The sequence below is a fragment of the Taeniopygia guttata genome, chromosome 2 (assembly GCF_048771995.1).
Source record: "Taeniopygia guttata chromosome 2, bTaeGut7.mat, whole genome shotgun sequence".
In the NCBI taxonomy this organism is placed as follows: Eukaryota; Metazoa; Chordata; class Aves; order Passeriformes; family Estrildidae; genus Taeniopygia; species Taeniopygia guttata.
The window spans coordinates 125,522,280-125,534,941 of record NC_133026.1 but is presented as its reverse complement, the minus strand read 5'-3'; the positions used below and the strand labels follow the sequence as shown (position 1 = coordinate 125,534,941).

Genomic DNA, 12,662 nt, shown 5'->3' with positions numbered 1-12,662 from the left:
AAAATGGATAAACCTTTTTTCAGGGATTCAGTGTAATGTCATTGTTCTGAATTGTTACAAGGAAGTATCTCTCTTTCATCACTGTTCACAGAGAAACTAAACTAGGGAGCTGAAATTCTCATGCAAACCCTCCAGGTCAGCAGTAAATTTAGGCAAAACAAATAATTTCACTTTGCTCATGGTGTACTTCTACTGTTTGCAAGGAGTCTGCAAAATTCTTTGGCAAATTTAAGACATCAATTTGCATCCCAGTTATGTTTCTCTGTAGTGTGCTGCCTTCCTGTTCCGGGCACAGACTTAGTAGATATCTGTAAGTCCCAGAAAATGGTCATTTAAGTGTTTAGAACAAAGTCACTCCTTTGGTATTCATTGCCCAATGCACAGTGAGACTGGCAAATCTTGAAATGCATCTCGTGGGTTTCAGCTGTGCATTGCTCTTGTATTAGGTCTGCTGTGCCAGGACTGCAGTGCTTTCTATGCAAAGACAGTTTTGTGCCTCCAGGCAAGCTGTGAATACACAGCCCAGCTCATATGTCAGACTTTCAGACCTGCTACCACAGCCATACTTTTTTAAGTAAAAGCTTTATAGTTTGCTCCACTGTGTCTGAGATTATCATCATCACAGGTACTTGATGAACACGTCACTCTAGAAGAGGTACCAAGAAGGAAGTGATTAGTTTATAAAGGCTGCTGCTTTACTCTGCTTAAACCCATCCTGAGAGGGTAATTTGAGAGGAGTCAAATGTGATAGTCCTGAAACAATGCTTCCCTGGGCTGAAATGAATATATGAATACTACCTTAAAATCTGAGAGACGTATGCACAAAGACTTGATTTACCTGCACTAACCAAAATCATGAAAGAAGTTTAGTGTATTCTGAAATAGACTTTTCTGAAAAAGATATTTCTATTGACAAAATATTACAAGGTGTCTTATTTGCAGTGTTTCAGAATATTTTCATACCTAGGATTTTTTTTAAAGGAAAAATCTACTACTTTGATTGCCTGAAGGATAAACATACTCCCTATGATGTGTGGAGGCAAAAATCCCTTTCTTGTCTCATGACTGTTGTTTACTTCAACAGTAATTTTATAGCAGGCTGGTAAGCTGTATAGTGAACAGTGATAGTTTCCAGATACATGCTGGTAGGAAGCAGAGCTGCTAATACTGTTGAAATAGGAGTTGTTTTTTCTGGCTTTCCTCAAACAAAATTTACAATCCTTCTAAGGGAAGAAAAGAGCTGCTCTGTATTTCAACTGTGCAACTTCCATTTTAGATTAAAATAAAACCAAAAATGCATAAATGGAGAAAACCTGTTCCAAAGAGATAGAGAATATCGCGTGCCTTGCCAATAGAAAGATTCTTTTGAAGTAAAATCACAGAAGAATACAGTATATTAACTAAATATTAAGAAAGGGTAGAAAGATATAAAAAAACCCCTCACATTTTGGACATACAACACTGCAAAGAAGAATGTGACCCCTAAATTCCTCTGAGGAGTTGCTTTCATTCTTTGTAGACATTCCCAGAATAAATATTATAGTGTCTATCATGGTGAAATTTGCAAACTTGGCACGCAGAGCCATTAAGGGTGAGTGATTTGCTTAATCACTTTTTTTTTTCCTAAAGAAAGTACCACAGAAGTATTGTTAATTTCTTTACTTTTATATTACCCAATTATACATGTTTCAAGCACAACAACATTCTCAGTTATGGCAAATCAATGGGATATTAATATTCTTTTCATAATGCCCCTCAGCCAAGCTAAAAGCATAATTTTATGCTTAAATCTGTAATTCTGCCAAAACGGACCTCAGTCTTTTTCTTATTATTTGTTTATGCTACAGAAGTCTAAGAAAAAGCTGCCACTTATGCATACTTTGCTGAAAACATCCATATGTGATTTTTTTTTTATCCCAAGTGAAAATATTATTGTGGCAGATATTTTGCATCCCTAACAAGGAGAAATGTTAAAATGGAAAATATGCAATTAATTTTTTATTTAAGGACTCTGAATGAAAATGGCCAGTTCTGACTGTTAACATCTAAAACTAGAAAACTATGGTAAAAGTGATCATTGTTACTGAATTTTCTTAATCTGCAAACAAGAAAAAAGAGACTTTGCAATGAAAAGCAGATATCAATTGCTTGGTAAAGCCTTACATTTTGGGTGAAAAACTTGAAAATACTTTCAAGTGATTTAATAAAAACAAATCTCATTGGAATTGGTTTTTATAATGAGTTTATTTTCTCATATTTGCACAAAAGTGACCCTGCAGCTGTGTTATTACATGAACCTCTTATTATAGTGGAATTCATATCTTAAAAAGAGAGGAGTCTGAAATACACCTAATGTCTGCAAGCAGACCAGGTGTCCTCAGGTTCAGAGAAGGCATGAGAAGATGCATGTGAGACTTTGTATTTCAAAAACAAACTTATCTCCAAAAGTATTTCTTCTGTGTCTTAGTGCTTGAGGCGGGAGGGGGGGGGAGAGGGGGGTGTTTGGTTTTTAATTATTATTTAAAACGCAATAAGATTCAACACACATAAGGAATCATCATTGCTTCAGAAGCAGTAGCCACAGCTGAAGTAATACAAAATCCCACTTTATAATTAAGATAAATGAAATTCCACTCCTAATCATCAGCAAAACTGAAGAATGATTGTACAGAAACTTTGGAAGTCACATTTTAATAAATAACAGGCTTTTAAAAATATACCTAAACCAATTATTTGTTTGTTCAGAGAAGAAGGAAATTATAGCACTCTCACAACAATTATTTGAACTAGTTATTCCCCACTGCAATGCTGCATTGCTTGTGGTATCATGTTCTAGAAAGAGATTTAAACCAGAATTTTAGAGATGCCAAGGAACTTTTTTAAAGCATTCTGTCCAGGTCCTTTACTGCTTTCATAAACTTGTGTTATCATACTAGTGGAAATATATGACTTGAAGGCAAAAGGCTCTGTAGTGAAAAAAGGCAAGAAATATTTTGTTAAGGTGACAGAAGGATTTGTGGAGACCAGAAGCTAAGAGATATTAACAGAAGAATCAACCTTTCAGTGCTGAATTAGTGAAGTGGTTTGGAGAAGCCGAATTAACACACAGCTTGTGGAAATATGTAACTTTTTTGACATAACTCAGGAGGTAGAGCCAATGAAATGTGTTCAAAAGCAGAGTGGGAGGGAGACCAGTATTGTAAAAGGAGTAAAAATGGACACAAGAAGAACAATATTGCATTTGTCATTCCCACCACATAAGGCTTTGCACTGGTGTCATCACACTAAAGCCAGGAAGGGGACATTCAAGTGTTTGAGCATCTTTATGGTGCTACAGAGAGACTCTGGGAAGTCTCCAACACTTTTACACTGCTTTTGACCATCTTCACTGGTAGCATTCTAGCACTGTAATGTCCATCTTGGCAATTTTGTACAAAAGTCTTCTTAATGCTACCTAGTATTACTAGAGAACAGTAAATTATAGCTGCATTTCTCATATATTCTTAGTTTGCTGTGAGGATATTCAACTCAATCTGACCTATATAATTATATCATTTATAAATTCACAACCCTTTAAAAAATGCTGAAAGTCTTTTGGACTGAATAGCATCACTGAAAGTGATGCTTAACTTCAAACACATAAGTAGCTACAGTCTAACAAAAATGCTGTTTGTATCCACAGGTACCTGAGGTGTTACTACTGGGCAGTTCGTAGTTTAATCACCATCGGTGGCCTCGCAGAACCACAAACGTTGTTTGAGATAATTTTTCAACTGCTGAATTATTTCATGGGTGTCTTTGTCTTCTCCAGCTTAATTGGTCAGGTACATAAAAATTAATAACAAGTTAGATTCAAATTACTGTAATGTAGTGATAATATATTGAATTTAGTGGAATTTAATCCTGGGAATAAGTTTAGTTCCCATCCTCTATTTTAATGTCAAACATACTTATTTTTCTGATAAATACACATTTTTAATCAGTTCCCTGTTTTGCAGCCCCTTTGAACACAAGCTGATTAAACACCAAGACTCTGAAGGACACAGATGACCTTTGAAACTGCATAATTCCTTTTTGTTTCCTTACTCACAGCCAAGGAGACAAATCCTTGACATTCACATTATACTGTTAAATCTGAAATAAAAATTGTGATTGTTGAATAAGTCATGCTCAGTACTCTACTGATAAGATACTGTTAATGGAAACCCCATTATTTTTGTCAAACTGGAACTCTGATCTCTTCCACAAATTACAATATATTTGACAATCTGAAAAGTAATTGGTATCTATTGCTTTTGGTTCCCATTTGGCAGGACAGAAATAAAAAAACCCATAGCTCAGCAAATCAGTTATATTTCCAAATGAACATAATAGAAATATTTCTGGTTTGTAACTATTAAACTTGGGGTTTAGATCATAGGTTTTAAAACACATTGCCTACAGAAAAACAAATGCTGAGGTTTCTGAGTGAGGCTGTGCCTTATCAATTTCTGTAGAAACCATTCCAGAATTTTTGATTTGTGCATGCCTGTTATAAAATTAATTATTTTTAAAAAACTAAATTAAAACTGATATTTAATTCTTATTTTGAATACAACATTTGAAAAGTTCAATCCAGCAGCTAGAGATTGCATATATCTATTGCTCTTAGGAAATGCAAGAAGGGGTAACTGTCACTGAAGACACTCTTCCTTATATGATTTTAAATTCTTCCATAAACCAAAATTACCAAAAATAAAACAATATATACATATGAAATATTTCTTCTGGAAAAATATTGAATTCAAGTATACATAACTAAACTTTAGAGTTTGCATATTTATAATTTTTCCCTAAATTGTTGTAACTATCAATGAAAGCCTAATTTCCCCAAGAAAATTCTACAGATGACTTTTTGTAACCAGTGTAGTCATTTGCAGTCTCAAACTTTAAACGTTAACACAGAAGTTGCTTCATTGCAGTTTGTTTGTTATAATTCCTGTTTACAAAGAACTCTTAAAATTATTGGGTTATTCCTCATTTAGCATACTTGCCTAAAAATTGTTGCTCCCATTGCAATCAATTGCATTTCTGTAATAGAGAGCAAAACTCAGCCTATGGCACATTAATCCTCGGCAGCTGCCAGAAGAAGCCATTCCACTAAAAACACATCTGAATACTTATTCTTTTGAAGAAGGAATGTCTATGAATATTAACTCATCCACTTTCTAAAAGCTGAATAAAATTTGAGTTGAAATGTTAAATGATGTTCCTGCACTAAAAACTTTAAGGTCACCTTTCAGCTCTCAGAGCTTAGGACTGATCTCAACTATTTAAACAGTGTCACAGTCTTAGTTCTAGTAGTGTCAGATGATTCTATTACAGAAATTCAGCCCAGTTTGCTTTACTTCTGACTTGCATTGCATGACAAATACAGAGTAGCTTTACTATGCATTTTTAAGAAAAGTATTATCTATAATTTTCATCCATGTCCAGAAATACAAGACAGAACAATAAGCTAAACCCAGAAATAATTCCTCTAAAATCATGTTACAATCAATCAGATAAAGTCTGTAATGTTTCTGAAAAAGTGGATGAAGCACCAAAACATGCAGCCAAATGCATATTTAAATTTTTATTAAAAAATTACATGCAAAAAGTATTATATTATTTTATAAGTTAATGACAAGATATTAAAATCAAGACTATTTTTTTTTTCTGGAATGTGTGGTAACAACAATTTATTTTTGCAGATGAGAGATGTAATTGGAGCAGCAACAGCAGGGCAGAACTATTTTCGTTCCTGTGTGGACAACACTGTCTCCTATATGAACACCTATTCTATTCCAAAACTGGTGCAAAATCGTGTTCGAACGTGGTACGAATACACATGGGACTCTCAAGGAATGCTGGGTGAGGATTTCCAATTCCAATTACTCAGCATGTCTGAGTGAGAGCAGTTGTACAGTTACAGATATAGGGTGAAATTCACATTTCTCCTTTTCTGAATTGCATGTGGAAAGTCAGAGTAGGCTTCTAAACTTACTTGGGAAAATAAAGAAACTACAAAGCAATATGATTCTTATTACTTCACTAATTTTATTTATTAATAGAATGGTTTGTTAGTAATTTTGGACAAGATTAATTAAGCATTTTAGTAAAAGCATATTAGCGTCTTCCTTACTTGAACCCATAAGTGTCAGAATAACCCCATTAAGTTATTTTTGCTCATTTTTGGGGACATTCCTTAATTTGTCTTTTTTTTTTTTTTTTTTTCCCAGATGAATCAGAATTATTGGAGCAGATGCCAACCAAAATGCATTTAGCTGTTGCAATTGACGTGAACTTTGCAATTGTCAACAAAGTGGACTTATTCAAAGCAAGTAGTTTTACAGGAGAATGCAGAAATATGTGGTACTTCGTACAGCAACTTTGTTTTGTGCATCTTGCAAAACTTAAGTGCATGTTTGTTAGTGTGCAAGGCAAAATAAGTCAAAGCAATATCTCAGTGAATGGAGACATCAGAACAAACCCAAGTGCCTGCATTTGGATCTGTGTCAAGGCAGTGATCTTGAAAGAAAAAAATGAGATTAGAACAAAATCCTGTTATGACAACATCCTATAGCTGCTGGTATGGTCAGGCTGTGAGTGAGTTCGGAGTATAGCTAATCTCAACAGTCAGAGAATAATCTAATTTTTGACACAATCCACCTTGATGTGGCCACCCAGGTCTGCCTGAGAGATCACCCGTTCTCCGGCAATGTAACATTGATGTAGAGAAAGCTGCATCATATTTTTTGTGTGAAGGAGCTTTCTCTTTACTTCCCATGGCAGTTTTCCAGAGCTACACTTTAAATGTGTACTTAAAATTGGATTTCTGGGACAAAAGCAAGGAGACACTGAGTTTTTAGAAGTCTACATAGAAAATTTTCTTGTTAGGATATTTGCAAGAAATCACATGATACACGTGTATTAAAATTACATGGCTTTTTTCTACATCTGCTGAAGATATAGAATTCATAGATTCATATGAGCATTTGATAGGATCTGTTGTTTTCCCCTGGACTGGTTTAAAAAAAAAAAATCCCATAAAATCCCCATAAAAAACACATAAATCTCTGAACATAATACTAACCGAGCTTCCTCTGAAAATCTAGATGTAGAGAAACTCACTTTATAAAAAAATGAAAATATATTCAACCCATAGAGAACTTCATACATATTTGAAATAACAACTCTTTCAATCCTTTCTCAGCTCTAGTAGCTGATCTTTATGATGTTTTGAGTTTGCATTCCACTTATGGAATCCCTGGATTATTCCTGTATTGTTGGCTTTTGAGGCACTAATAATCACTTAACACTGAATTAGCACAGTGATCAACTCTATTTTAACAGGGCTGTGATACCCAGATGATATATGACATGCTGCTAAGGTTGAAATCCATTGTATATTTACCTGGTGACTTTGTCTGCAAAAAGGTGAGACTTCTTGTTTTATTCAAATAAGAAAATTCTTGGTTTATTCATATAAGATTTATGTGTTTTAGAAAATGAGTTCAGATATCGGTCAAAAATGTCCTTTAAACTTAATCCTGACTGAATCAGAAACCATAAAATTAATTAAGCTACTCTGTGTAATAACAACAAATGTGCTCTAAAAGAAAAAGACAATATGGATTTTATTACTTACATTACCAACCATGAAATTACAGTAATATGGGAAAGTATTTAATGTAAATATGGCTTATCTAATGATACCTCATGAAATTTTAATATTTAAAATGGATCAAACATAATATTTCTATACTTGTATACATACAAACCCAGCCTACAGGTCTCAGTCTATGATGCTCTGTCTATGCTTCATTTGTGTACTCAGACACACTTGAGTAGAATTATCTATAAATGTAGAAAATACACTGCTCCATAAAGCTCCTTCCAGAAGGAACTGCTCTGCCTTCACACAGCTCTGAGCCATCTCCAGGTTTCCAGCTGAATGCTGTCACACTGTCTCTTAGCAAAGATGTCTATCTGTCACAGCTTTTTTTGGCTTAACCCTGGTCAGGTGGGTAGTTCACAGGTAAATAGCTCAGCTTCTGACCAGCGGGCCCAAGTCTCCTTCCAGAAGGCATGTAAACTCAGGGCAAAGTCAGATGCAGTCAAAGCTTGGGGGAATGAATAGTAATCCATTCTACTACTGCTCTGGCAAGTGACCCACAGGTTCCACCACCTACACAAGTGACCAGCAGAACCCCTTAACTTGTCTTTAGGCATTCTGCTCCAACATGCTCACTAAGGTCCTGCTCCCTCCAAGAGTTAAGCATGCAATCCTCCTCCAGAATGCTGGGCTAGCTCCACTGACTCTACTGTGCAGAAGTTAAACATTTGTGAACACACTAAAGGATCAAGCTGTCCTTTCAAAGACCAATCCCAGAATTGCTGTTGGCTAAGAAGAGTGGAAGAGTTTGGTGTGTTTGCTTATACAATGCACATCATGAAAGGCTCTTAGACTACAGCTGGGACTCTGACACAGCAGAGATAATAAAGGACAGCAAAAAATTCAATGTCTTGATACTGCAGTCTGATGCAAACAGTTCTTAACAAGGACAGGTTATGAGAAATTATGCTATCAACTTATTACAGCTTGATTCAGAGCTAAAAGGCCTCTCGTTTTGTATAAGTCTACTATGTGACCAACAACCATAGAAATCTTATTAATGCTACAGCATGTATGGAATGTTGGAACCACCCTCCCCCTGGATGCATTCTGGTCTCACCCTACTTCACCCAAGAGATGCTGCATGCAAGCTTGGAGCACCAAGAGAAGAGATAGGAACTACAAATCCCTTCATTTTCAGTCCTGTCTCTGTTGCTGCTGCTTCTTCACTTTTAAAACTAAATTGCCACTTTACCTTATAATAGTGTTATACCCTCTGCTCATGAGAGTAGAAAGATATTTAAAGAAGAACGTATCACATTATTCTAATAACAAAATTTTTGCTAAACAGTGTTCTTTATGTGTTGGTATGTGCAGGGAGAGATTGGCAGAGAGATGTACATCATCAAACAGGGTGAAGTTCAAGTTCTTGGAGGCCCTGATGGTACCAAAGTCCTGGTTACACTAAGAGCAGGAGCTGTATTTGGGGAGATCAGGTAGGTCCATCACAGTTTTTAAAACTTTTTTTTAGAACTTGTCAAATAATCAGTGGTTGTTTAACTTTTTTGTGGTAAGTGTGACCATGGGGAGGCTAGAAAGTGGTTAAGATCAACAAAGAGGACACTGAGCAAGGAGAAGCATGTAAGTGAAGGAAAATCTAAGTGAAGTAGCAGTGATTAATAGGGTAAGATCTGAGACCAGTGTTTTGATCAATGCACACAGGGAAATAGAGAGAAATTGCTTCTTTAGCACTTTAAAGATTTAACACATCTCCCTGTTATGCTGTCTGCATTGTCTGTACAATAAGACTAAACGCCCTAAAATGGCAGCTGGCAAAGATGAAAATAATCTCCAACAAAATTGATACAAAAATCTAAAATAGCAATTAAAAATAGTTCATTTAAGAACTGATTAGATTGCTGAAAATCAGACAACCCAATTTGAAAAAGTATTTATTTAAAAGCATACAAGACAAGAAAAAGGTGGATGGACCCGATTTTTTTGTCTGAATTTATCTAGATGAGAATATTTTTGCTGGCGGCTACAAATGTTTTTATATTCTGCATGTACTTTCTATGCAAAATCCATTAATTCTTGTGTGCTAAGTTCCCCAGTTAGCCAATCAAGTGCTAGTTTTTAGGCACTGCATCCCTCTGTTGAGGTTGGCCCAAGGAAAAGTAATAAAATAAATGTTCTGCTGCATGTGATAAACTGGATCCTTGGTTTCTTCCAGCTGCCTTCCTGTTATTGTTAATGCTCTTGCTGGTAGCTTTAATCTGCCTTTTGAAAAGCAATAATCAGCTCTGTGCCAGGTTTACATTTGTCCTCTAGTTATGTTTCCCTTTGTAGTAGGGGAAACATTCCTGTTTTTCCAGTGATGTGCTTACAGAACTTGCTCAGACCTCAAGTGGAAAAGATCTGATATATCTCAGTTACAGAATTTGTTTATTAAGTGGGAAAGTGAAATTATATCAGTTCTTTGAGAAGGTTATTTGGAAGGTATTTTTCTGTGTGACAATATAATTACCTGAGCAAAGCCTCCAAATGAAAGGCTGTATTGTAAGTTATGCAGAAAGACTGAGAATGAATTCATCAATAAGGGCTGAATAATGAAGACAGAAGAAAAGCTAAAATAGTCCCAATATGTAACACACGTGGTTTTCAATTATTTATTAGTCTGGTATTTGAAGTGAGAACTTTGTATTTTAAACTGAGAAATGATAACTCTTGGTTTCAAAACAAGGAAGGGATTTTTACACTTTTGATCTAACACAGATGAGAGCTTGTTTCCATGTGAGAACCACACAACGACCTTTTAAGATTAATTTCCCAGTACGTGTTACTCTTTACATAATGCCAATATGGCCAGCAAAACTTTCAGCAATACTATAACACTAAGTGTAGTGTTCTAGTCTTGTTTTATTCATCACTGACCTACTGCAGCAGCAAACCCATTCAGACATGTGTAATTTGCATATAAAATATCAGGCAGTGGATAAACTCAAGGAGGAAAAAAAAACACAGCAACTGGCAGACACGATGCACTAAGTTTATCAGCAGAGATATGCTCTTCCTAGTGGCAAGGTGCTAGAAAATAATGAGTTTGTATTCTGCCTTTGTATATAAATTTTTTCAAGGTCTTCTGAATAGAGAATACCACAGGTAAATGGAAAAGAATATTCTTTAATGTGTTACGTACTACTTTTTTAGGACATCCAAGTTTTTCTCTCACTTCATAATGGTTATAACCTGATACCAGGCTGATTTCATTCTGATTTTCAATTCAAGATTTGTTTGGACAATTATGTCAGCTTCCTTCTGAGTGTTTTAGGTACATGATTTATAAGATGCTTGCTATTTAATCCAACTCTGTTCAAAATGCATGGCAATGGTGCTTAAAAGTCTCCAGGAGCAAAGGAATTGAAGAAAATAAAAACTGTTTATTTCCAAAAAATTCCCTTAATTATACTAGAAAGCCAATGTGAGAGTAATAGTCAAACATGTCCCTTGCCAATTTCATCCTTGAAAATTATTACAGAAAGGGATTAAGTAATAGGAGTTCTAATTAGCATTTTATCCTCATTACAACTTTCCTGTATAGATATCAGTTTAGGGAAGTCAAATAATTTCAGAATCAGAAGCAAACAGATTGTTGTCTTAATGAGAGCCCATCAGCAAAGACAATTCAGAACAAGAGAAATTCAGTTATAACAATATTTCACTAGCCCAGAGAAAGCTACACTTCAAGCCAGATGTCCTCATTCATCCATTTACTGGTATTTCACTAGAGCTATTTCCTATCAGAAAATATTAATTCTGGAAAAACTAAATAATTTCTCCATTTTATGTAATTTTTTGACAGAAAGATCTCTAAATGTTTCATCTCAGCATCAACTTTCAGCTGTTTTGTAATTTTAAACTTTATATTAAAAATCCAAACTATGGGGACTATTTCATTTTGTGAAAGATGACATTTTCCAGTACTTTGGTCCAGGATTTCCCTCAAAGTAGTAGCTGCTGTTTTTGATGGGCTCTGCCCTTTGGACTTTGACATCCCTATCAGAAGCAAGATCCAGACCTATTTCCCTTTCCTGACTTACCAGTTTTCCTCATATGCACATTGGTGCCCAGCTGAGCCACCACAACCCTGCATGCTAAGCTGATAACACAAACCATCCCCCAATTTCTGTTAACAGCAGCTTCCCATAGAGATCAGCTATAAAAACAATAGATAAACTGAGTCATCACTTTGACAGCTTTATAGCTTGAAATTTAATTTTCTAGCATAGGAATTCTAAGGCTATCAATTTCTAATATTATTACAGCATTTCACGCTCACAACTGGAGTAAAAAATGTTAGGTAAAAAAAGCAAATTTTGTGATTAATATAGATATTGCATTACCAAGAACCCCTGCAAGGCAAATTTATCTGTTTTAAAAAAATTGGTCATTTAACTCTTCACACACTAGACAAACCAGATTAAATGCTGAAGTACCATAACTTTGTCCTCAGTCAAAGATGATTCTGTTTGTGCAAAGACTGCCTTACTTGTAAAATTCACCTCACATCATCACCATAATGAAAAAGCTGATCTCTTTAGCCCCTGTCTACCTTGATAAAATAAGCTTTCTGTTAGGAAAGCTTCAAAATGATTGTTCAATGACTTGTTGAGAAGTGATTCATCAGAGCTCAAAAGGTATTTGCAATTTTCTTCAGCTTTTCTTCATCTTTTCTTTTTCTTCAGCTTTTCCTATTGCATAAAGAGTTTTATTCTATCTGAGGACTCATAGAGAATTGTTTAAAAAGAAGATGATAAACTGCATTTTTAGCTTCAGTTCATGTATTGATTGCTGTCTTGAGTTGCAGAAAAACATTCTGTGGGCATGTAAAACTAGCCTTGCACACACAGTTGCAGAGGTCTCCTAGTATAATTTATAAACTAAATATATTATCTATATTATTCAATAGTTAGAAATATGTTTCATAAATATCTTTAATATTAAAACAAATATATATAGTTGTTTA

The 12,662-nt window shown here is 35.1% G+C and overlaps 1 protein-coding gene across 1 annotated transcript in view; it reads left to right on the top strand.

Annotated features, from left to right (window-relative positions):
• Window positions 1-12,662, top strand: part of CNGB3 (cyclic nucleotide gated channel subunit beta 3) — a 58,969-nt gene that overhangs the window by 40,610 nt on the left and 5,697 nt on the right. Inside the window, exons 12-16 of the mRNA XM_072924303.1 lie at window positions 3,683-3,824; window positions 5,733-5,892; window positions 6,261-6,358; window positions 7,375-7,458; window positions 9,014-9,132. Of these exons, the coding sequence (XP_072780404.1) occupies window positions 3,683-3,824; window positions 5,733-5,892; window positions 6,261-6,358; window positions 7,375-7,458; window positions 9,014-9,132 (603 nt within the window). The remainder of the gene's footprint in view (window positions 1-3,682; window positions 3,825-5,732; window positions 5,893-6,260; window positions 6,359-7,374; window positions 7,459-9,013; window positions 9,133-12,662) is intronic.